Source organism: Leuciscus leuciscus (assembly GCF_965113295.1).
Source record: "Leuciscus leuciscus genome assembly, chromosome: 2".
NCBI lineage: Eukaryota > Metazoa > Chordata > Actinopteri > Cypriniformes > Leuciscidae > Leuciscus > Leuciscus leuciscus.
The window spans coordinates 830378-857877 of record NC_138726.1 but is presented as its reverse complement, the minus strand read 5'-3'; the positions used below and the strand labels follow the sequence as shown (position 1 = coordinate 857877).

At 37.4% G+C, this 27500-nt stretch overlaps 3 protein-coding genes across 4 annotated transcripts in view; all 3 read right to left on the bottom strand.

Annotated features, from left to right (window-relative positions):
* sdr16c5b (short chain dehydrogenase/reductase family 16C, member 5b) overlaps window positions 1-6061 on the bottom strand; it is a gene marked incomplete at its 5' end in the record, with an annotated part of 12901 nt that extends 6840 nt beyond the window's left edge. Inside the window, 3 exons of the mRNA XM_082161042.1 lie at window positions 1987-2086; window positions 4047-4178; window positions 5741-6061. Of these exons, the coding sequence (XP_082017168.1) occupies window positions 1987-2086; window positions 4047-4178; window positions 5741-6061 (553 nt within the window). The remainder of the gene's footprint in view (window positions 1-1986; window positions 2087-4046; window positions 4179-5740) is intronic.
* A 3625-nt stretch (window positions 6062-9686) lies between these two features.
* Window positions 9687-23631, bottom strand: penkb (proenkephalin b). 2 transcript variants are annotated; one of them, XR_014200935.1, is made up of 4 exons: window positions 23568-23631; window positions 23286-23426; window positions 10153-11087; window positions 9687-10119 (listed from the first exon to the last, which is right to left on the bottom strand). XR_014200935.1 is itself a non-coding variant. In XM_082151019.1 (3 exons), exons 1-3 carry the CDS (start codon window positions 23571-23573, stop codon window positions 10602-10604), a joined length of 633 nt encoding a protein of 210 aa, XP_082007145.1. In that variant the 5' UTR covers window positions 23574-23631; the 3' UTR covers window positions 9687-10601. The 2 variants fall into 2 exon arrangements, 1 of the variants encoding a protein (XP_082007145.1); XM_082151019.1 differs by having other exon boundaries at window positions 9687-11087.
* Window positions 23632-25900: 2269 nt separating this feature from the next.
* LOC309493512 (uncharacterized protein) overlaps window positions 25901-27500 on the bottom strand; it is a gene marked incomplete at its 3' end in the record, with an annotated part of 2862 nt that continues 1262 nt past the window's right edge. Inside the window, exons 1-2 of the mRNA XM_082162674.1 lie at window positions 26562-27500; window positions 25901-25944 (exon numbers count right to left, since the gene is read on the bottom strand). The exon at window positions 26562-27500 is cut by the window's right edge and continues 1262 nt beyond it. Of these exons, the coding sequence (XP_082018800.1) occupies window positions 25901-25944; window positions 26562-27500 (983 nt within the window). The remainder of the gene's footprint in view (window positions 25945-26561) is intronic.

Genomic DNA, 27500 nt, shown 5'->3' with positions numbered 1-27500 from the left:
TCATTCCTTCTAACAAATTGCATATGCTTTTGGACATGCATCAATTGCTTTCATACAACTCTCTGCTGTTCTATAACATTATCATTTGCTTATATCATGTCAGTCAAAATTAACTATACTTGTGAATGCTGAATAGTCATTCCATATAAAACTAATAGTCCTCATTTCATTGCTTGAGTCATTACATACAAAAATGTTGAACTAGTTGTCAAAATCTGTCAAGCAAATTTTACACATTTAAAAAATATATTTTTTAATCGCCACTCGAGGAGATACTTTCCTCACTGCATTGCAAGAGATGATATTCACTGTGATGTAGATGAAATTATGTGGCCAGACAGAGAGGAACGTCTGGATGTGCATGAATGATTACAGTACTATGTGTGTTGTATGTTCAGTTCCAATATGTACTGCAATATTGTCTCCAGTTGTGCACAGCTCTACCCAAAGGGAGTTTATGTTTGTTGTAAATAAGGGTGTATTTTTTACAATTGCAAAGAGCATATGCAGTAAAAATGTGAAACACATATTCAGTGTCTTGTACTCAGTTACCTCACTAAATACAGTAATGTGTAACTTTACTGTATTTTTCAGATGGCTGTGCAAATAGTATATAGTGCTGTCTTGAGCATGTTCAGGTAGTGTCACCAAGATCTGACTTTTTTGCATTGGAAAACATTTACAGAGTAAACTGTCATAATGAAAACATGACAAAGCCATTTGACTCTCTTGTTCATAAACAATGGTGTCAGGACTTTTCATCTTGATGACACTGACACTTTCATTGACATCAATACTTGCTTTTGAGGAATGAGTTATCCATTTTGAGCAAGTGACGCGCTTTTGCAGGTTATCAACTAGGTTTTGCCGTTTTTAATGATTGTTTTGAGAACTGCATTAACTGTTGTGCAAATGTAAATAGTGATGTGAGAAATGCACCAAAGCGACTGAGAAAAACTGTAATGCAGTTCTCAAAACAATCATTAAAAACGGCAAAACCTAGTTGATAACCTGCAAAAGCGCGTCACTTGCTCAAAATGGAGATAGCTCATTCCTCAAAAGCAAGTATTGATGTCAATGAAAGTGTCAGTGTCATCAAGATGAAAAGTCCTGACACCATTGTTTATGAACAAGATAGTCAAATGGCTTTGTCATGTTTTCATTATGACAGTTTACTCTGTAAATGTTTTCCAATGCAAAAAAAGTCAGATCTTGGTGACACTGCCTGAGAATGCTCAAGACAGCACTATATACTATTTGCACAGCCATCTGAAAAATACAGTAAAGTTACACATTACTGTATTTAGTGAGGTAACTGAGTACAAGACACTGAATATGTGTTTCACATTTTTACTGCATATGCTCTTTGCAATTGTAATTTGTTCTCAGCATTGTGCAAAAAAAAAAAATACACCCTTATTTACAACAAACATAAAGTCCCTTTGGGTAGAGCTGTGCACAACTGGAGACAATATTGCAGTTCATACTGGAACTGAACATTGGTTGCAACTAATGCTTCACACACACCCCTTCTCATCAGTGAAAGCTGAGATTCACCTGAGAGAAATTGTTCAATTTAGGAGACATTTTCAGGAAAAAAAATATTTTAAAAAATGTGTAAAATTTGCTTGACAGATTTTGACAACTAGTTCAACATTTTTGTATGTAATGACTCAAGCAATGAAATGAGGACTATTAGTTTTATATGGAATGACTATTCAGCACTCACAAGTATAGTTAATTTTGACTGACATGACATAAGCAAATGATAATGTTATAAAACAGCAGAGAGTTGTATGAAAGCAATTGATGCATGTCCAAAAGCATTTGCAATTTGTTGGAAGGAATGAGAAACTGCTACTATGATGTGAACAAATGACTAAATGTTGTGGAGGTTGAACTAACTGTTGTGCAAATGTAAATAGTGATGTGAGAAATGCACCAAAGCAACTGAGAAAAACTGTAAACTGAGAAGATCTAATGTACCTGCCAGTCCATTTACTCCGATGAGTCCAGCAGAACTCGCTATACTGACCAGATGACCTCGATTACCAGCAATCATAGCCGGCAGGAACGCCTTATACATCTGAGAGGAGACAAAGACTATCAGGATCAGATAGACAGACAGACAGATAGATAGATAGATAGATAGATAGATAGATAGATAGATAGATAGATAGATAGATAGATAGACAGATAGTTGAATAGATAGATAAATAGATAGATAGATAGATAGATAGACAGACAGACAGACAGACAGATAGTTGAATAGATAGATAGATAGATAGATAGATAGATGATAGATAGACAGACAGATAGATAGACAGATAGATAGATAGATAGATAGACAGACAGATAGATAGATAGATAGATAGATAGATAGATAGATAGATAGATAGATAGATAGATAGATAGATAGATAGATAGACAGACAGATAGATAGATAGATAGATAGATAGATAGAAAGAGAGACAGACAGACAGACAGACAGACAGACAGATAGATAGACAGACAGACAGATAGATAGATAGATGATAGACAGACAGATAGATAGATAGATAGATAGAGAGACAGAAAGACAGACAGACAGACAGATAGATAGACAGACAGACAGACAGACAGACAGACAGATAGATAGATAGATAGATAGATAGATAGATAGATAGATAGATAGATAGATAGACAGATAGATAGAAAGATAGATAGAGAGACAGACAGACAGACAGACAGATAGACAGATAGATAGACAGACAGATAGATAGATAGATAGATAGATAGATAGACAGACAGACAGACAGACAGACAGACAGATAGATAGACAGACAGACAGATAGATAGATAGATAGATAGATAGATAGATAGACAGACAGACAGACAGACAGACAGACAGATAGACAGACAGACAGATAGATAGATAGATAGATAGATAGATAGATAGACAGACAGACAGACAGACAGACAGACAGACAGACAGACAGACAGACAGATAGATAGATAGATAGATAGATAGACAGACAGACAGACAGACAGACAGACAGATAGATAGACAGACAGACAGATAGATAGATAGATAGATAGATAGATAGATAGATGATAGATAGACAGATAGATAGATAGATAGAGAGACAGACAGACAGACAGACAGACAGACAGACAGACAGACAGACAGATAGATAGATAGATAGATAGATAGATAGATAGATAGATAGACAGACAGATAGATAGATAGATAGATAGAGAGAGAGACAGACAGACAGACAGACAGATAGATAGATAGATAGATAGATAGATAGATAGATAGATAGATAGATAGATAGATAGATAGATAGATAGATAGATGATAGATAGACAGATAGATGATAGATAGATAGATAGATAGATAGATAGATAGATGATAGATAGATAGATAGATAGACAGACAGACAGACAGACAGACAGACAGATAGATAGATAGATAGATAGATAGATGATAGATAGACAGATAGATAGATAGATAGATAGATAGATAGATAGATAGATAGATAGATAGATAGATAGATAGATAGACAGACAGATAGATAGATAGATAGATAGATAGATAGATAGATAGATAGACAGACAGATAGATAGATAGATAGATGATAGATAGATAGATGATAGATAGACAGATAGATGATAGATAGATAGATAGATAGATAGATGATAGATAGATAGATAGATAGACAGACAGACAGACAGACAGACAGATAGATAGATAGATAGATAGATAGATAGATAGATGATAGATAGACAGATAGATAGATAGATAGATAGATAGATAGATAGATAGATAGATAGATAGATAGATAGACAGACAGACAGATAGATAGATAGATAGATAGATAGATAGATAGATAGATAGATAGATAGATAGATAGACAGACAGATAGATAGATAGATAGATGATAGATAGATAGATAGATAGATGATAGATAGATAGATAGATAGATAGATAGATAGATAGACAGACAGACAGACAGACAGACAGACAGACAGATAGATAGATAGATAGATAGATAGATAGATACCCAGAAGTGTGCTAGGCTGTTGACCTCCATAGTCTTCTCCACCAGCGCATCAGGAGAATCCATGAACTTCTTCCCAGTAACAATTCCTGCATTATTTATCAAAATTGTGACGTCACCAACCTCACGCTTCACCTTAATAAAACAAACGGAACAAGTCGTGACTTAAGGCCATTGCACACTGAGTCCGAAATTTTCGTATGCGTTTTTTCGTGTTCGTCAGCCTTAAAATTCGTCACGCACAGAAACCTTGCACACTGAGTCCGATGCGTATTTATTAAACCTTTGCGGAAAAAAACGCAACAAATTCAAATTGGATTCGTCAAGCAGTGAGGATGATTTTGTTGCCCTCTTTCTTCTTAAAAAGAGAAAAAGAAAGAGGAAATATTGGGTCCATCCAATCCTGAGATTGCGCCGAGAGGAAGGAGAGTTTCACCTCCTTATCAAGGAGTTGCGAAATTATCCCGAGCGATTCAAAATGTACCTCAGAATGTCAGTGGAACAGTTTGATGCTTTGCTAGCGATACTCCACATATTAAAAAGAAGACCACCAATTTCCGTGAACCAATCGATCCTGAACAAACTGGCAGTATGTCTAAGGTATGGACACACGGGGACGGGGACACGCACGCGCGCACACACACACACGCACACACACACACACACACACACACACACACACACACACACACACACGGCTGGCGTGTGACAGACACTTGTCTGCTTGTCAGACGCGTTTATATACTGTCTATGGTCAGACGCCACTCTGGATTTTGTCGTTTGCTTGTACGGTGGCTTTGAATTGTCAAAAAACCTCTCAAAATACTGGCTGTGGATGCGAAAAACGCAGAAAATCGAACCCGATCCGAATTTTTTTATTACGGACGAAAGTTTCGTAGACAGTGTGCAAGCGTGATTGACATAACGTGAGGTCGAATTTTTTTTTTAACGTGCGAAAATTTCGGATGCGAATTTCGGACTCAGTGTGCAATGGCCTTTACACTTCATCTTATTAGCCTGTTAAAAATGTTTCCTTAAAATTGCCTTTAAGTTTTAAGTGTCAAAGAATTTAGTAGTTTTTACCATACTAATGAATAATATTAAGCTGAAACAAGTCGAAGTTGTGTGATAAAAACATGTACGGTGTAGCTAATGAAAATAAACATGTGAGCGAAAGAAAGACAGTAGAAATCATAATGTTTATGGTCATTACAAATGTTGATGCGACTAAAAACACTGTATGCGCGTAACCGACAGCTATACGGACGTCATCGTGATGACGTGCACCAGTGTGCTGTATTACACCTGGGTGTATTTTTATTTATTTTAATAGACAAAGATTACCTCCAAATGTGGCCTTTATTGTTTATTGTTTGATTATGGGGAAATACCATAAACATAATGTGAAGCTTTTATGCTATTTATATGATGATTTCATACCTGGGTTTTATTTTATTTATTTTTTTGGTTTATATTATTTTCTTTCTTTTTAAATGTATTATTATTATTATTATTATTATTATTATTATTAAATTACACTGCATATTTTCTTTCCGTATTTGTTGTAGCCTAGTCTATATTTGTTTATGATTTGACACTATATGTTGGATTATTTTCATGTTTATTTTTTGTAAGTGAATACAAATAATATAATAATATAATAATTAATAAAAAAAATAAAATAAAAAAAAACACACCTGGTTCGCGGTCCTGTACACCTCCTCGCGCTCGCTGCAGTCGCAGGTGTACGTGTATGCGCGCGCCCCGAGCTCCTCTTTGATCGCGCGCGCGGTCTCTTTGAGCGCGTTCTCGTTGATGTCCCACAGCACCAGGCGCGCGTCCAGGCGCGCGAACTCCATCGCCATGAGCCGCCCGATCCCGCTGCCCGCGCCGGTCACGAGCACAAGCTCCCCGGACACGCTCTTCCGTCGAACCGGGACAAACAACCGAACCAGCGCTTCTAACGTGTAGACCAGCGACAAGAAGAGCACCTGGAGAGTCTCCAGGAGGAAGTTCATGATGATGGCGAATAGATCCTGGAGGCGAAAGGGTTAACAGTCAACTTTATTCAGTATAATAATCGGATTTCTCCGTGCGCTACAGCCGGTGTCTCACCTCACTCGTCACTGACACGACAGCAGATTCGCCCCGTTCATCTCGCCTTTCACCGAGTGTGTCTGTGCTCGACCTTCGCTCCGGGTCCGGTTATGACTCCGTGTTTGCCGAAGACAAAGTTCAGTCTCCGAGTCCTAACGGGATGCAATGGGCGCGGCTTCGGTTTAACCGTTTGACGCCCGCGAACTGACGCGCGCAAAGGAGACAAAAAGTCTCTAGTGAATTCAGCCTTTATCATTAGCCTTCAATCTCTTCATAAAGAGCAGCTCATTTCATTATGGTGGGAAATGAATAGGTGGAGCTTAGAACATTTATGCCTTTTGCAAAAGGATTCATCCGACTCAACACTCATTGTGTTCAAGGGCCCTTATTCTGGACATCTTTTGGTAACACTTTATTTTACTGTGTTCGTGTTACATATTTTACATACTTACCACAGTAAATTATGCATAATTACATGCAACTAAACCTCACCCAAATCCTACCCTAACCCTAGAGTAGGTACATGTTGTTTATTAATATTAGTCAGTACTTACATATAAATGCTAATTACACTGTAACATTGACACCTTAAAATAAAGTGTTACTGAAATCTTTTTCACGGCAGCATTGTCTAGATGGTAAACCAGTGTTAAAGCAAGTTACATAATCATATTCCTTTTTTCAGTTAACTATAGTAAAGTAATGACTGAAGGCTCTCCTGAGAGAATCGTGAGTCTGAACATGATTATTATTCTCAATCATATTATAGTTCTGGACTGAATCTGAACATGCATTTACTCTTATATGCACAAAAACACATTCAGTATTCCTCAAAATGAATAAAAACAGTGAAATGCAAACTCTGAATATTATGCAAATCTGCAATTATTAAATATCTTAAACAATGCACTTTATGCATTTAATCTCACTTTATTAACCAATGCTTTTGCTTTTGACCTTCGATGATCACATTCAACCTTAGGAATGACTTTTGATGAACATCCATAGAACTTTTGTGCTTTTTTTTGTTATTAAAAACAGGGGATAAAAAGTAACGCATTACTTTCCATAAAAGTAACTATTGCAACTAGTAACATTTTCTTACACTTATTACATATAGTTGTAGTAATTACTATAAATTGTGCTTCGTTACATGCAACTAACCCTAAACCAACCCTAACCCTACATGGAGTTCATTATTATTACTCAGTATTAAATGTATAATTACACTGTAACACTGACACCTTAAAATGAAGTGTAACCAGTTACACTTACACACAGTTACACTTTACAGTGTAATTATACATTTAAGTAATATTAATCAACAACATGAACTTACTATAGTGTTGGGTTTAGGGTCAGTAGCATGTAATTACTACTGTTACTACAGTAAGCTCATGTAATGTGTTACAAGGACACTCAAATAAAATCAGTTACACTTTATTATTGGGTGTCATTGTTACAGTGTAATTATATATTTAAGTACTGAGTAATATTAATAAACTACATGTACTTACTCTAGGATTAGGGTTTGGTTGAGGTTTAGTTGCATGTAATTATGCATAATTTACTGTTATATGGTAAACATGTAACATATAAGGACACTGTAAAATAAAGACTACATTAGACTGTATTTAGCAGTTGTAGGGTTATGGTTACGCTATAGATCAAAGGTGGTGTAGATATGAACGTGTAAAACACACTAGATAGAGATGTGGACAGCAGGTTTTAGGTGCACGTTCCCACACTGAAGCTGTATGATAAAGCCTGATCCAGTTTCCTACAGATCTTTCAGAATCCTGCATTCGAATCACACTTGCCTTGATTGTATGAGTTTCATGATAGTAGAAGTGCTTTTCATCATGAACCATGTAATCCAACTATACTTTTATAGAAATGTACTCGATCCAGAAAAGGCTGCTGAGGCTCAAACATCTTAAAGCCTGTAGTCAATACTTATTTCCTTAAAACTCATCTTTAATCACCAAAAGGACATATTTAAACTCTTTTTTTAAAATAAATTATTCATGGCTTAAAATATCTTGACTGTAACTCAACACCCAGTTCTATGAATATGCAAATGAGCCCCGCCTCCAGAGATCCACACGTTGATCTGATTGGTTACAAGGTAGTTTGTGACGTCAGAAACACCAGCGATTTCAAAGCGTGTTTTTGAGACTGTCTTTGGTTCACTGCAGTTTTAAGTATTACGGAGTCCGGGAAGTCTGTGGGAGAAATAAATAAATAAATCCGTGGCGACGGTTTTGCAGTCCGTCCGCTCAGTTTATAAACCGAACTCACGAATTCTCAAACTGTTCCCTCAGTTTAACAAACCGTACTCACGAGTTTCTCTCAGATTTGTAAACCGTGCCCACGCTTTCACAGTCCGTTCCCACGGGTTTGTAATCTGTACTCACGGGTTTGTGGCTCACTCTCATTTTAGAAGAACACGTTGTTAACGAATATTATTGTATATTGTTTTATTGTGGAATAAGTGGAATACATCAAATTGTCTTAACTGCGTCTGCATGCTTAAAGTGATTCTCAATTGTAGCGGATATGGGTGGAATATATGATTTAATATGAATGACGTGCATCAAAATCTTTTGTTTATTTGTGATAATCTTAGCACTTTATTATTATTTTCTAACCTGTATTATGGCGGATATTTGACGAATTGCTTTGTTCCTTTTTTGTAAGTTCTGGGCAAAAGCGTCTTCTAAATATGTAGCCTAAAATGTAATAATAATAATAATAATAATTATTATTATTATTATTATTATTTGAGTTAATAACTATAAATGAGTTCATTTAAGACAGTAATATGTTTATCATAAAATAATTTATGAATGTTTTATTTTTAAACAAAAATTATGCAAAAAATATAGGCCTATTTTATCCAAAACTGTAAAAGGTTATAGCCTATAATAATAAAGTGCTAAGATTATCACAAATAAACAAAAGATTTTGATGCACGTCATTCATATTAAATCATATATTCCACCCATATCCGCTACAATTAAGAATCACTTTAAGCATGCAGACGCAGTTAAGACAATTTGATGTATTCCACTTATTCCACAATAAAACAATATACAATAATATTCGTTAACAACGTGTTCTTCTAAAATGAGAGTGAGCCACAAACCCGTGAGTACAGATTACAAACCCGTGGGAACGGACTGTGAAAGCGTGGGCACGGTTTGCAAAAACTGAAGGCACGGTTTACAAAGCTGAGAGGAACTCGGATTAGAAACTCGTGAGTACGGTTTGTTAAACCGAGGGAACAGTTTGAGAATTCGTGAGTTCGGTTTATAAACTGAGCGGACGGACTGCAAAACCGTCGCCACGGATTTATTTATTTATTTCTCCCACAGACTTCCCGGACTCCGTAATACGATACTCAGCAATGCTGTCGCCTTATGAATTTACACATGGTTTGTCTTAAAGCGTATTAAAAACACCACATAGACACATAAACAACATTAAACGCTGGATTATCACCACAGAGACGGCTGATTTCTACTCAACACACACACATTCTGCTGCAGTTTCGAGCAGTTTATTCAAGCAAATGACAAGATTCAGTCTGTCATATTTTCTCCAGTTTCTCCAGTGAATGAATGTTTCATGCAGACCTGATCTGTAGAGCTGATGGTTGTTGTACAGTATTAGTTATTAAAATCTTATATGGACAGGTGAACTCAGATGTACTTTTAATACGGTCTTATTCACACTAAATCACATTAACACAACAAGGACACAACAAACACTTTATTAAAACATCATGAGCACATGTTTAAAGGGATAGTTCATCCAAAAATGAACATTAGCCCAGGATTTACTCTCCCTCAACTCATCCAAGGTGTGTATGACACTCTTCTGTCAGACGAACACAATCACAGTTATATTAAAACATGTACTGGCTCTTCCAAGCTTTATAATGGCTTTTTCTGTTTTGAAGTCCATCAAAGTGCATCTATTCATGAACTTTTATGATGGACAGATGCACTTTTATGATGGATAGATGCACTTTTATGATGGATAGATGCACTTTTATGATGGACAGATGCACTTTTATGATGGACAGATGCACTTTTATGATGGACAGATGCACTTTTATGATGGACAGATGCACTTTTATGATGGATAGATGCACTTTTATGATGGATAGATGCACTTTTATGATGGATAGGTGCACTTTTATGATGATAGATGCACTTTTATGATGGATAGATGCACTTTTATGGACTTCAAAACAGAAACCGGCCATTCACTGCCATTTTAAAGCTTGGAAGAGCCAGGACATGTTTTAATATAACTGTGATTGTGTTCGTCTGACAGAAGAGTGTCATACACACCTAGGATGAGTTGAGGGAGAGTAAATCATGGGCTAATGTTCATTTTTGGGTGAACTATCCCTTTAAACATGTTTCCTCGAGGGAAAGTGGACCAGGGCTCTTAAAACTCCATGAATCCACCATACCTCTTTTCTATCCCTGATAAGTTCCCATCCTCATGCTCCTCTCGGGAGTGTTTTAAGAAGCGTTTAATCCACTGCGGTTCCCCAACACGCCTCATGAAACCCCCGTAACGCTTGTGTAACTCTTTTACCCCTCCATCCCTCTTCATAAACCCCCCGTAACGCTTCTCTATCCCCTCATCCTCATCTGTCAGCGTTTCAGCTTCATCATTGCTCAGGATTGCTTTTTCCGGCTCCATCCCGTAGAACTCCGCTGTTTTCTTCATGAATCCTCCATAACGCTTCATAAAACCCCCATAACGCTTCATAAAGCCTCCATATCTTCTGTCCACATGATGTTGTTGCGCCTCCAAGTGTTCATCTTCAGCGGATCCAGGAGTGTTATCATCTCTCAGCATGAAGTGTTTGCACAAACTCCAAGAGTTTCCTGAAGTCATGCGCTCCTCACACTCCGACACACACTCCTGTGAAAGACAGTCAAGGAGAAACAACAGTCAGAGAAATTAATGGCCACTAAAGTGAGGATCTGAAACAGTGCCCCCCCCCCCCCCCCCCTCAGCCTATATACATATATAAATATGCAAATGAGCGCGTGTGTTTTGGGTGATAGAGGGATGAGTAGGTGTAAAGGTTGAGCTAAGCTTGTGGGAAACCATGGAGACACTAATACTGAGTGACATTTTAACAAAGTACACCAATACCGTACTCTCTCCAACACACACGCACACACACACACGCACACACACACACACACACACACACACACACACACACACACGCACAAATCATTACTGTAACGTTTGGTGGAAGCAGGATCCAGTTGCGGATTCCTGGTGTGAAGAGTGTGTCGGTCAAAAATAACCAAAATAATTTTTTTTATTTCAATGAAATGAATGTACTTATTTAATGTTTTGTATTTTTAGGGGATTTTATTATATTTTTATGGTAGCCTGCGTAATTCTCAGCAGTTTGTCGCATTACTCGCATAAGTTGCACTTAGACTTAAGTCGAATCTGTATGTTCATTTAGCCGGAAGCTAGTTATTTTACTTTATAAATTTTTCTTACACAAACACGTGGCTTCGCTTCAGAAGGCCTTTATTAACCCCCCTGGAGCCTGTGGAGCACTTTATCATGGATAGATGCACTTTTATCATGGATAGATGCACTTTTATCATGGATAGATGCACTTTTATCATGGATAGATGCACTTTTATGATGATAGATGCACTTTTATGATGATAGATGCACTTTTATGATGCATAGATGCACTTTTATCATGGATAGATGCACTTTTATGATGATAGATGCACTTTTATGATGGATAGATGCACTTTTATCATGGATAGATGCACTTTTATGATGATAGATGCACTTTTATGATGGATAGATGCACTTTTATCATGGATAGATGCACTTTTATGATGATAGATGCACTTTTATGATGATAGATGCACTTTTATGATGATAGATGCACTTTTATGATGCATAGATGCACTTTTATGATGATAGATGCACTTTTATGATGGATAGATGCACTTTTATCATGGATAGATGCACTTTTATGATGATAGATGCACTTTTATGATGATAGATGCACTTTTATGATGCATAGATGCACTTTTATCATGGATAGATGCACTTTTATTTTATGATGATAGATGCACTTTTATGATGATAGATGCACTTTTATGATGCATAGATGCACTTTTATGATGGACAGATGCACTTTTATCATGGATAGATGCACTTTTATGATGATAGATGCACTTTTATGATGCATAGATGCACTTTTATGATGGACAGATGCACTTTTATCATGGATAGATGCACTTTTATCATGGATAGATGCACTTTTATGATGCATAGATGCACTTTTATGATAGATAGATGCACTTTTATCATGGATAGATGCACTTTTATGATGATAGATGCACTTTTATGATGCATAGATGCACTTTTATGATGGACAGATGCACTTTTATCATGGATAGATGCACTTTTATCATGGATAGATGCACTTTTATGATGCATAGATGCACTTTTATGATAGATAGATGCACTTTTATCATGGATAGATGCACTTTTATGATGATAGATGCACTTTTATGATGCATAGATGCACTTTTATGATGGATAGATGCACTTTTATCATGGATAGATGCACTTTTATCATGGATAGATGCACTTTTATGATGATAGATGCACTTTTATGATGCATAGATGCACTTTTATGATGGACAGATGCACTTTTATCATGGATAGATGCACTTTTATGATGATAGATGCACTTTTATGATGCATAGATGCACTTTTATGATGGACAGATGCACTTTTATCATGGATAGATGCACTTTTATCATGGATAGATGCACTTTTATGATGCATAGATGCACTTTTATGATAGATAGATGCACTTTTATCATGGATAGATGCACTTTTATGATGATAGATGCACTTTTATGATGCATAGATGCACTTTTATGATGGATAGATGCACTTTTATCATGGATAGATGCACTTTTATGATGGATAGATGCACTTTTATGATGATAGATGCACTTTTATGATGGATAGATGCACTTTTATCATGGATAGATGCACTTTTATGATGATAGATGCACTTTTATGATGCATAGATGCACTTTTATGATGGACAGATGCACTTTTATCATGGATAGATGCACTTTTATGATGATAGATGCACTTTTATGATGCATAGATGCACTTTTATGATGGACAGATGCACTTTTATCATGGATAGATGCACTTTTATCATGGATAGATGCACTTTTATGATGCATAGATGCACTTTTATGATAGATAGATGCACTTTTATCATGGATAGATGCACTTTTATGATGATAGATGCACTTTTATGATGCATAGATGCACTTTTATGATGGATAGATGCACTTTTATCATGGATAGATGCACTTTTATGATGGATAGATGCACTTTTATGATGCATAGATGCACTTTTATGATGGATAGATGCACTTTTATGATGGACAGATGCACTTTTATGATGGATAGATGCACTTTTATGATGGATAGATGCACTTTTATGATGCATAGATGCACTTTTATGATGGATAGATGCACTTTTATGATGCATAGATGCACTTTTATGATGCATAGATGCACTTTTATGATGGACAGATGCACTTTTATGATGGATAGATGCACTTTTATGATGCATAGATGCACTTTTATGATGGATAGATGCACTTTTATGATGGACAGATGCACTTTTATGATGGACAGATGCACTTTTATGATGGACAGATGCACTTTTATGATGGATAGATGCACTTTTATGATGCATAGATGCACTTTTATGATGGATAGATGCACTTTTATGATGCATAGATGCACTTTTATGATGGATAGATGCACTTTTATGATGCATAGATGCACTTTTATGATGGACAGATGCACTTTTATCATGGACAGATGCACTTTTATGATGGATAGATGCACTTTTATGATGATAGATGCACTTTTATGATGCATAGATGCACTTTTATGATGCATAGATGCACTTTTATGATGATAGATGCACTTTTATGATGGACAGATGCACTTTTATGATGATAGATGCACTTTTATGATGCATAGATGCACTTTTATGATGGACAGATGCACTTTTATCATGGATAGATGCACTTTTATCATGGATAGATGCACTTTTATGATGCATAGATGCACTTTTATGATAGATAGATGCACTTTTATCATGGATAGATGCACTTTTATGATGATAGATGCACTTTTATGATGCATAGATGCACTTTTATGATGGATAGATGCACTTTTATCATGGATAGATGCACTTTTATGATGATAGATGCACTTTTATGATGGATAGATGCACTTTTATCATGGATAGATGCACTTTTATGATGATAGATGCACTTTTATGATGCATAGATGCACTTTTATGATGGACAGATGCACTTTTATCATGGATAGATGCACTTTTATGATGATAGATGCACTTTTATGATGCATAGATGCACTTTTATGATGGACAGATGCACTTTTATCATGGATAGATGCACTTTTATCATGGATAGATGCACTTTTATGATGCATAGATGCACTTTTATGATAGATAGATGCACTTTTATCATGGATAGATGCACTTTTATGATGATAGATGCACTTTTATGATGCATAGATGCACTTTTATGATGGACAGATGCACTTTTATCATGGATAGATGCACTTTTATCATGGATAGATGCACTTTTATGATGCATAGATGCACTTTTATGATAGATAGATGCACTTTTATCATGGATAGATGCACTTTTATGATGATAGATGCACTTTTATGATGCATAGATGCACTTTTATGATGGATAGATGCACTTTTATCATGGATAGATGCACTTTTATGATGCATAGATGCACTTTTATGATGCATAGATGCACTTTTATCATGGATAGATGCACTTTTATCATGGATAGATGCACTTTTATCATGGATAGATGCACTTTTATCATGGATAGATGCACTTTTATCATGGATAGATGCACTTTTATGATGATAGATGCACTTTTATGATGATAGATGCACTTTTATGATGCATAGATGCACTTTTATGATGGACAGATGCACTTTTATCATGGATAGATGCACTTTTATCATGGATAGATGCACTTTTATGATGGATAGACGCACTTTTATGATGGATAGACGCACTTTTATGATGCATAGATGCACTTTTATGATGGATAGATGCACTTTTATGATGATAGATGCACTTTTATGATGCATAGATGCACTTTTATGATGGATAGATGCACTTTTATGATGATAGATGCAATTTTATGATGCATAGATGCACTTTTATGATGCATAGATGCACTTTTATGATGGACAGATGCACTTTTATGATGGATAGATGCACTTTTATGATGGATAGATGCACTTTTATGATGGATAGATGCACTTTTATGATGGACAGATGAACTTTTTTGATGGATAGATGCACTTTTATGATGGATAGATTCACTTTTATGATGGATAGATGCACTTTTATGATGGATAGATGCACTTTTATGATGCATAGATGCACTTTTATGATGGATAGATGCACTTTTATGATGGACAGATGCACTTTTATGATGGATAGATGCACTTTTATGATGGATAGATGCACTTTTATGATGCATAGATGCACTTTTATCATGGATAGATGCACTTTTATCATGGATAGATGCACTTTTATGATGATAGATGCACTTTTATGATGGATAGATGCACTTTTATGATGGATAGATGCACTTTTATGATGATAGATGCACTTTTATGATGCATAGATGCACTTTTATGATGGACAGATGCACTTTTATCATGGACAGATGCACTTTTATGATGGATAGATGCACTTTTATGATGGACAGATGCACTTTTATCATGGACAGATGCACTTTTATGATGCATAGATGCACTTTTATGATGATAGATGCTTTTTTATGATGCATAGATGCACTTTTATCATGGACAGATGCACTTTTATGATGGATAGATGCACTTTTATGATGGACAGATGCACTTTTATCATGGACAGATGCACTTTTATGATGGATAGATGCACTTTTATGATGGACAGATGCACTTTTATCATGGACAGATGCACTTTTATGATGCATAGATGCACTTTTATGATGATAGATGCACTTTTATGATGGACAGATGCACTTTTATGATGCATAGATGCACTTTTATGATGGATAGATGCACTTTTATGATGCATAGATGCACTTTTATGATGGATAGATGCACTTTTATGATGATAGATGCACTTTTATGATGGACAGATGCACTTTTATGATGATAGATGCACTTTTATGATGGACAGATGCACTTTTATGATGCATAGATGCACTTTTATGATGGATAGATGCACTTTTATGATGATAGATGCACTTTTATGATGGACAGATGCACTTTTATCATGGACAGATGCACTTTTATGATGGATAGATGCACTTTTATGATGATAGATGCACTTTTATGATGCATAGATGCACTTTTATGATTCATAGATGCACTTTTATGATGATAGATGCACTTTTATGATGGACAGATGCACTTTTATGATGCATAGATGCACTTTTATGATGCATAGATGCACTTTTATGATGATAGATGCACTTTTATGATGGACAGATGCACTTTTATGATGATAGATGCACTTTTATGATGCATAGATGCACTTTTATGATGGACAGATGCACTTTTATCATGGATAGATGCACTTTTATCATGCATAGATGCACTTTTATGATGGACAGATGCACTTTTATCATGGATAGATGCACTTTTATCATGGATAGATGCACTTTTATCATGGATAGATGCACTTTTATCATGGATAGATGCACTTTTATGATGATAGATGCACTTTTATGATGGATAGATGCACTTTTATGATGGACAGATGCACTTTTATCATGGATAGATGCACTTTTATGATGATAGATGCACTTTTATGATGATAGATGCACTTTTATGATGGACAGATGCACTTTTATGATGATAGATGCACTTTTATGATGCATAGATGCACTTTTATGATGGACAGATGCACTTTTATGATGATAGATGCACTTTTATCATGGATAGATGCACTTTTATCATGCATAGATGCACTTTTATGATGGACAGATGCACTTTTATGATGATAGATGCACTTTTATGATGCATAGATGCACTTTTATGATGGACAGATGCACTTTTATGATGATAGATGCACTTTTATCATGGATAGATGCACTTTTATCATGGATAGATGCACTTTTATCATGGATAGATGCACTTTTATGATGATAGATGCACTTTTATGATGGATAGATGCACTTTTATCATGGATAGATGCACTTTTATGATGGATAGATGCACTTTTATGATGATAGATGCACTTTTATGATGCATAGATGCACTTTTATGATGGACAGATGCACTTTTATCATGGACAGATGCACTTTTATGATGGACAGATGCACTTTTATGATGCATAGATGCACTTTTATGATGGACATATGCACTTTTATGATGATAGATGCACTTTTATGATGCATAGATGCACTTTTATGATGGACAGATGCACTTTTATCATGGATAGATGCACTTTTATGATGCATAGATGCACTTTTATGATGGACATATGCACTTTTATGATGATAGATGCACTTTTATGATGCATAGATGCACTTTTATGATGGACAGATGCACTTTTATCATGGACAGATGCACTTTTATCATGCATAGATGCACTTTTATGATGGACAGATGCACTTTTATCATGGATAGATGCACTTTTATCATGGATAGATGCACTTTTATGATGGATAGATGCACTTTTATGATGATAGATGCACTTTTATGATGCATAGATGCACTTTTATGATGGACAGATGCACTTTTATCATGGACAGATGCACTTTTATGATGGATAGATGCACTTTTATGATAGATGCACTTTTATGATGATAGATGCACTTTTATGATAGATGCACTTTTATGATGGATAGATGCACTTTTATGATGATAGATGCACTTTTATGATGATAGATGCACTTTTATGATGGATAGATGCACTTTTATGATGGATAGATGCACTTTTATGATGATAGATGCACTTTTATGATGATAGATGCACTTTTATGATGGACAGATGCACTTTTATGATGGATAGATGCACTTTTATGATGGACAGATGCACTTTTATCATGGATAGAAGCAGTTTTATGATGCATAGATGCACTTTTATGATGATAGATGCTTTTTTATGATGCATAGATGCACTTTTATGATGGATAGATGCACTTTTATCATGGATAGATGCAGTTTTATGATGCATAGATGCACTTTTATGATGATAGATGCTTTTTTATGATGCATAGATGCACTTTTATGATGACAGATGCACTTTTATGATGGACAGATGCACTTTTATGATGGATAGATGCACTTTTATCATGGATAGATGCAGTTTTATGATGCATAGATGCACTTTTATGATGATAGATGCTTTTTTATGATGCATAGATGCACTTTTATGATGACAGATGCACTTTTATGATGGATAGATGCACTTTTATGATGCATAGATGCACTTTTATGAGGACAGATGCACTTTTATGATGGACAGATGCACTTTTATGATGGACATATGCACTTTTATGATGGACAGATGCACTTTTATGATGGACTGATTCACTTTTATGATGGATAGATGCACTTTTATGATGGATAGATGCACTTTTATGATAGATGCACTTTTATGATGGATAGATGCACTTTTATGATGGATAGATGCACTTTTATGATGATAGATGCACTTTTATGATGGATAGATGCACTTTTATGATGATAGATGCACTTTTATGATGGATAGATGCACTTTTATGATGGATAGATGCACTTTTATGATGATAGATGCACTTTTATGATGATAGATGCACTTTTATGATGGACAGATGCACTTTTATGATGGACAGATGCACTTTTATGATGGACAGATGCACTTTTATGATGATAGATGCACTTTTATGATGATAGATGCACTTTTATGATGGACAGATGCACTTTTATGATGGACAGATGCACTTTTATGATGGACAGATGCAGTTTTATGATGGACAGATGCAGTTTTATGATGCATAGATGCACTTTTATCATGGATAGATGCACTTTTATGATGATAGATGCTTTTTTATGATGCATAGATGCACTTTTATGATGGACAGATGCACTTTTATGATGGATAGATGCACTTTTATGATGCATAGATGCACTTTTATGATGGATAGATGCACTTTTATGATGGATAGATGCACTTTTATGATGCATAGATGCACTTTTATGATGGACAGATGCACTTTTATGATGGACAGATGCACTTTTATGATGCATAGATGCACTTTTATGATAGATGCACTTTTATGATGATAGATGCACTTTTATGATGCATAGATGCACTTTTATGATGGATAGATGCACTTTTATGATGATAGATGCACTTTTATGATGGATAGATTCACTTATGATGATAGATGCACTTTTATGATGGATAGATGCACTTTTATGATGGATAGATTCACTTTTATGATGGATAGATGCACTTTTATGATGATAGATGCACTTTTATGATGGATAGATTCACTTTTATGATGGATAGATTCACTTATGATGATAGATGCACTTTTATGATGGATAGATTCACTTTTATGATGGACAGATGCACTTTTATGATGATAGATGCACTTTTATGATGGATAGATTCACTTTTATGATGGATAGATGCACTTTTATGATGATAGATGCACTTTTATGATGGACAGATGCACTTTTATGATGGACAGATACACTTTTATGATGCATAGATGCACTTTTATGATGGACAGATGCACTTTTATGATGATAGATGCACTTTTATGATGGACAGATGCACTTTTATGATGGATAGATGCACTTTTATGATGGATAGATGCACTTTTATTTTATGATGATAGATGCACTTTTATGATGGATAGATTCACTTTTATGATGGATAGATTCACTTATGATGATAGATTCACTTTTATGATGGACAGATGCACTTTTATGATGATAGATGCACTTTTATGATGGATAGATGCACTTTTATGATGGACAGATACACTTTTATGATGCATAGATGCACTTTTATGATGGACAGATGCACTTTTATGATGATAGATGCACTTTTATGATGGACAGATGCACTTTTATGATGGATAGATGCACTTTTATGATGGACAGATGCACTTTTATGATGGACAGATGCACTTTTATGATGATAGATGCACTTTTATGATGGATAGATGCACTTTTATGATGATAGATGCACTTTTATGATGATAGATGCACTTTTATGATGGACAGATGCACTTTTATGATGATAGATGCACTTTTATGATGGACAGATGCACTTTTATGATGGATAGATGCACTTTTATGATGGACAGATGCACTTTTATGATGGACAGATGCACTTTTATGATGATAGATGCACTTTTATGATGGATAGATGCACTTTTATGATGATAGATGCACTTTTATGATGATAGATGCACTTTTATGATGATAGATGCACTTTTATGATGGACAGATGCACTTTTATGATGATAGATGCACTTTTATGATGATAGATGCACTTTTATGATGGACAGATGCACTTTTATGATGATAGATGCACTTTTATGATGGACAGATGCAGCTTTATGATGGACAGATGCAGCTTTATGATGGACAGATGCAGCTTTATGATGGACAGATGCAGCTTTATGATGGACAGATGCACCAACAAGTGCGCACTATCTAGTGGACTTTGTTTTCAAGCGCTCAAGTCACTCGTACATGCGCTGTTCTGTTGTGCGCGCACCGTTTGCGCAGACACAAAATGTGTGTTGCACACGGATGTCCGCGGATGAGTGTGGAGACGGCCACCGAACGCGGACAGCCAAAGACTGTGTAGCCTACTTTGGGCTTAAAAGGCCCTGTTCCGAATGGCACCCTAAACACTCTCCGTCTTCCACACTTACGTGACATAACGCCGCTTTGACTGTCGGGTAGAAGTCGCTATAAGGCCTAAGTATACTCTACCTCACACACACAGCTTTATGAAGCCCACTCCGGCCGTCCGCGTGACATCTTCATCATCAGGATCATCCGCGGGCCGCGCACAAAGGCGCATGCGTGAGTGACTCAGCGCTTGAAAACAAAATCCACTAAGTTAGATAGATCCACTTCGAAAGGCTCGCGCACTCAACGCGGAAAATGAGTAGCTACTGTATACCCGGACCTTAAGAGTTAAACCACGGATGAACGGGTTCGGTCATTTACAGGAAATTTGTTTGGAAGGATAGGAGAAGAAAAGTAGCAAATCCTCCGTTGCATCCAAAGTTAAGCACAAGAACCAACATTTGCTGCTTTGTTTACTGTGTGGATCTCTCTTCTTTAACTACTACACTCCATCACAACTGGACTCTTCTGTTATACGTGCACGTCATCATCATGTAGCCTGTTATAGATCACGTCGTACAGTGTGATTAATGATCTTATAGGATCAGCAGCAGACATCAGTCGCATCACACACGAACAAGGCTTAAACACACACTGAGAACAAACACTAACACACACATTCAGGGAAACCAGGAAAACAGGAACTACAAACTAAACATTCACGACAGAACAAGAGCACAAAGAACAGGACACACACACACACACACACACACACACACACACACACACACACACACACACACACACACACACACACACACACACACACACACACACAGAGAGAGAGAGAGAGAGCACACATCACAATTCAATTCTCTGACATGTTGCTAAGCTGACATGAACACGTCATTCAAACAAAAATGATAAATATGCCATTATTTTCACTCCCGTTTCCACTAATACAATGTCAGATCAAACCAAGATTCAAAAAGTCAAAACTAAATCCTTGTTGGAGTTCGACACAGTCTCGACACGTGCTGTTTCACAGTGCTGACGATTCTCCTATTGTGTGTGTGTGTGTGTGTGTGTGTGTGTGTGTGTGTGTGTGTGTGTGTGTGTGTGTGTCAATTAATAAAATAAATAACAGCAAGAACTGAAAACACATGTGGTTCAATAAATGATGTCAAAGTTGTATTTATTTATTCAGGTGAATTATTATCATTGCTGTCGTCTTCTTAGCCACTCTTTTATAGGCTACTTAAGTTTTAATCATATGTTTAGGCATTATCTATCGCACAATATTCTTAACATGATTTATATCAAAAGACTGAAGGCTGAAAAATTATTACAAAAAACAAGTAATTTATCATAACCCAAACACAGCGATATAAAACCCAGTCGGACCCAGTCGGACCAAACTCCGCTTCATCTGGTCGAATATTCTCCTGTTTTACATTCATTTTCCTACTAATTTTCTTCAATAATAGTGTTTATTCAGGAGAAAACTGTGTCATATCTTCTGTTTAATATCTCTGCATCATATTCTGCTGTAAATGTTCTCATCGATTACATGATCACACGCCATCAATTATTGTGGTCCATTAGAGGTGATTAATTGTTGAATATTAACACATTTTCATGGGAAGGTTGATCTCCCTCTCTCTCACACACACACACACACACACACTCACACACACACACACACACACACACACACACACACACACACACACACACACACACACACACACACACACACACTCTCACACAGTTCGTCACGATTTTCGGCTGTTTATGTAAGTGAAGCTTTCAGGCTCAACCGTTTAGATTACTGTATACTATACAAATATGAATAAAGTTTATTATGAAAACTGACCGACTTCTGCCTTCAGGCAATATTGTTTGATAAATAATTGTAATAATGATAGCGAGTTACAAAATGTATTAGCTCCAGAGAATTGCAAGAATGAATGAAATCGTTTATTTATTTTAAGCAAATGTAACATTAATAAAATAATTGCTTAGCCTATATAAAAAAATTAGTAGCACTTTAGTTATCGTATATTTTTACACTTTCAAATGACTTTCAAACAAGTAGTCTGTACTTTCATCGCGTTGTCCTCATCCACAGCTGATTTTACTCAGTGTGTGTAAACACTTACTATCGAGTTTATGTTGAGTTGCCGCGAACAGAACGCGCAGTTTCCACCGCAGTCCGCGCGCACGGCCAGGCACGCGCACAGCATCAGGCACGCGCACAGCATCAGACGCGTGCACCTGGAGCTCACGGGAACTGTCAGAGTCTTCAGGAAAACACACAGAACACTCTCTTACAACGCTTTCTATCTCTGCATTAATGAAAGTTTGTGCCGTAAAAACAACATAAGCTATTAACAATTTTAGAATATCACTGGAAAAACACAAAGATAAGCAGTTTTACTGACCTTCATCACTGCGCCACTGTGTGTGTAAAACCTCTCAATAGCCTACTAAAGACACAAGAATGCGTTACTATTAGAGTTAGAGAGAGAGGGGGGGAAGAGAGAGAGAGAGAGAGAGAGAGAGAGAGAGAGAGAGAGAGAGAGAAGGGGCGGGGCGATGGGATCGTGCTCTGCAAAATAAATTGAGCGAATTAATTTAGTGCAATTATAAATGATATAGTTCCTGACTGACATGTAACATTATTTTGCAATAAAAATAACAATTTGCTGTGTGAGTTTCACACTGTTTGTATAAGTGGCTTTTATAAGGCTATTGATTTCTGCTTAATATGCAGTATTCTGGTAACTGTAAATCCTTATGGTATTTTTCTAGATTATGCATGTACAATGTGGTTTATTTCAATGGACTTGTATTTGCTTGAAAACCAGATTGTTCTGGAATCTACAGTAGCAAGAATAAGTTTGTAATGTAAACCCTTTCCTATATCTGATATACTCATAAGAAAATGGTCTGATCTTAATTTAACTCATAAACTATAATAACACATTTTGGGGAAGGAGCTCAAGTGGAAAAAATTACACTCCTCTAAAATTACATATTGTTGATCATCTTTTAATTAATTACAGTATTTAACTCCATTTAATACCAGTTAAATGAAATCAGTCTAAACAAAATCCATTAAATGTTGCCTAAATGTTATGAGATCATTAGATTAATGAAATATGAAATGTTGGGAAAAATGAAATTATATTACTATTATAAATGAATCTAAAACCGCCAGCGGGTCATAAGAAGTGAATCATCATTCATTAAACCAATTCGTTCATCCGTTTAAACCGGCTGATTCATTCATGAACGAAGCAAGTGTGCACTGACTTTACGAGTCATTGAATCATTGACTCACCTGATTCATTCAAAAGGATGACATTTACATTTACATTTAGTCATTTAGCAGACGCCTTTCTCCAAAGCGACTTACAGATTAGGACAAAATTCAGCGAGTCATCATAAAGAGGCAAAAGCAACAACAACGCAAGAAGTGCTCAAAGTACGAAGTTCAGGTATTATTCAGAGTAGCATAAGCCTGATAAGTGATGTTACAAAGGGAAAGGAAAACTTTTTTTTTTTTTTTTTTTTTTTTTTTTTTTTCTACTATAAGGTTAAGTGCTCACGGAAGAGATTGGTTTTCAGCTGTCTTTTGAATGTTGTCAGGGATTCTGCATTCCGGATGAGGGTGGGGAGAGCGTTCCACCAGCATGGAACTGTGAATGAGAATGTTCTGGAAAGTGATTTTGTGGCTTTCTGTGATGGAACCACGAGACGTCGCTCGTTGACCGATCGTAGGTGTCTGGTAGGGATGTAGACTCGTAGGAGTGAGTGAAAGTAGGAGGGAGCTGAGCCTGTGATAGTTCTGTAAGCAAGCGTCAGTGCCTTGAACTTGATGCGAGCAGCGAGAGGTAGCCAGTGCAGAGAGATGAACAGAGGAGTGACGTGGGCCCTCTTGGGCTCGTTGAAGACAAGACGAGCTGCAGCATTCTGGATCATCTGTAGGGTTTTGGTTGCACATGCTGGAAGTCCAGCCAGAAGAGCATTGCAGTAGTCAAGCCTAGAGATGACCAGGGCCTGGACGATGAGTTGTGTTGCATGCTCAGTTAGGAAAGGCCTGATTTTCCTGATGTTGTGCAGTGCAAACCTGCATGATCGAGCTGTCTTTGAAATGTGATCTGTGAAGGTCAGCTGGTCATCAAACGTTACTCCAAGATTTCTGACCGATCTTGATGGGGTGATTAATGATGACTCTAGCTGGATGGTGAAGTCGTGCTGTAGAGACGGATTGGCAGGGAGGACGAGAAGCTCAGTCTTTGCCAGGTTGAGCTGCAGGTGATGTTCCTTCATCCATGTGGAGATGTCCGCCAGACAGCTTGAGACCCGTGCAGCTACTGTGGGATCATCTGGTTGAAAGGAGAGGAAGAGCTGCGTGTCATCAGCATAGCAGTGGTAGGAAAAACCGTGTGCCTGTATGATGTGTCCCAGTGATGTGGTGTAGATGGAGAAGAGGAGGGGACCAAGAACTGAACCCTGGGGAACCCCTGTGGTCAGCTGATGTGCTCTGGATACCTCACCTCTCCATGCGACCTTGAAGGACCTACCTGTGAGATAGGACTCAAACCAGTGGAGTGAAGTTCCTGTGATGCCCAGTGATGAGAGGGTGGACATAAGGATCTGATGATTCACCGTGTCGAAGGCAGCAGACAGATCCAGGAGAATGAGGACTGAAGATTTGGAAGCAGCTTTTGCGATCCGTAGGGCTTCTGTGACTGACAGTAATGCAGTCTCAGTTGAGTGTCCTTTCTTGAAGCCAGATTGGTTGACATCCAGCTGGTTGTTTAGAGACAAGAAGGATGTTAGTTGGTTGAAGACAGCTCTTTCAAGTGTCTTCGCAATGAATGGTAGGAGAGAGATAGGTCTGTAATTGTCTACAAATGATGTGTTTAGCGTTGGTTTTTTGAGCAGTGGAGTAACCCGAGCCTGCTTGAATGCTGTAGGGAAGGTGCCAGTATGGAGGGATGAGTTGATGATGTGTGTGAGTGATGGTAGAAGTGTGGGAGAGATGGCTTGTAGAAGGTGTGAGGGGATGGGGTCAAGCGGGCAGGTGGTAGGGTGACTGGAGAGGAGAAGTGTAGATACTTCTTCCTCGGTTAGCGAAGAAAAGGAGGACAGAGGGATATTGGCTGTGGAAGGGGTCGGTCTGGGTTCCTGTGTGTGTGGAGCTGAGAATTGACTGCTGATAGCTGTTGTTTTCTTGGTGAAGAAGTGCGCAAAATCGTCAGCAGTTAAGGAGGAGGCAGGTGGTGGTGTAGGTGGACAGAGGAGAGAGTTGAATGTCTTGAAGAGTAGTCGTGTGTTGGAGGAGCTGTTGATCTTGTTGTGGAAGTATGAAGATTTTGCAGCATGAACATCGACAGAAAAGGAGGAGAGGAGAAATTGATACATACTCAGGTCAGATGCGTCTTTTGATTTGTGCCATTTCCTCTCCGCTGCCCTGAGTTCGGTCCGGTGTTCCCGAAGAACCTCAGATAACCAGGGGTTAGAGGGAGTAGCGCGTGCTGGCCTGGAGGAGAGGGGGCAGATAATGTCTAGAGAAGAGATTAGAGTGGAGCATAAGGTGTCCGTTGCGGTATTCACATCCAGAGATGAGAATTGTGAGGGTGGGGGAAGAGAGGATGACACGGCAGAGGAAAGATGGGAGGGGGAAAGTGAGCGCAGGTTTCGTCTGAAAGTGACTGGTGGTGGGGGTGGTGGTGCCGGGGTAGAGAGTTGTAGACTGAAAGTAATGAGGAAATGATCTGAAACGTGGAGAGGTGTCACCAGGATGTTTTCTGTGGTGCAGTTGCGTGTGTAAACCAGGTCCAGTTGGTTGCCTGATTTGTGAGTACCTGTGGTGATGAGTCGTTTGAGATCGAAAGAGGCTAGGAGTGAGGTGAAGTCTGTTGCATGTGGCTTTTCGAGATGAATGTTGAAGTCACCGAAGACTAGAAGTGGGGTGCCGTCCTCAGGGAAAGTGGACAGCAGCACATCCAGCTCATCTACAAAGTTACCCAGCTGACCTGGGGGGCGATAAATGACTACAATATGGATTTTAATGGGAGTTGTAAGTGTAATAGCATGATATTCAAATGAGTTGTTGTTGCATAGAGAAGAGAGCGTGGAGTATTTGCAATTGTTAGAAACGAGAAGCCCTGTACCCCCACCTCTCCCAGACTGGTGCGGGGAGTGGGAGAAGGAGAAATTGCTAGAGAGAGCAGCAGGGGTTGCTGAGTCTTCTGGACGGATCCAGGTCTCAGTCAGCCCCAAGATACTAAGAGTAGAATGAGATGCAAAGGCTGGAATGAAGTCAGCTTTATTGACTGCTGACTGACAATTCCATAGACCCA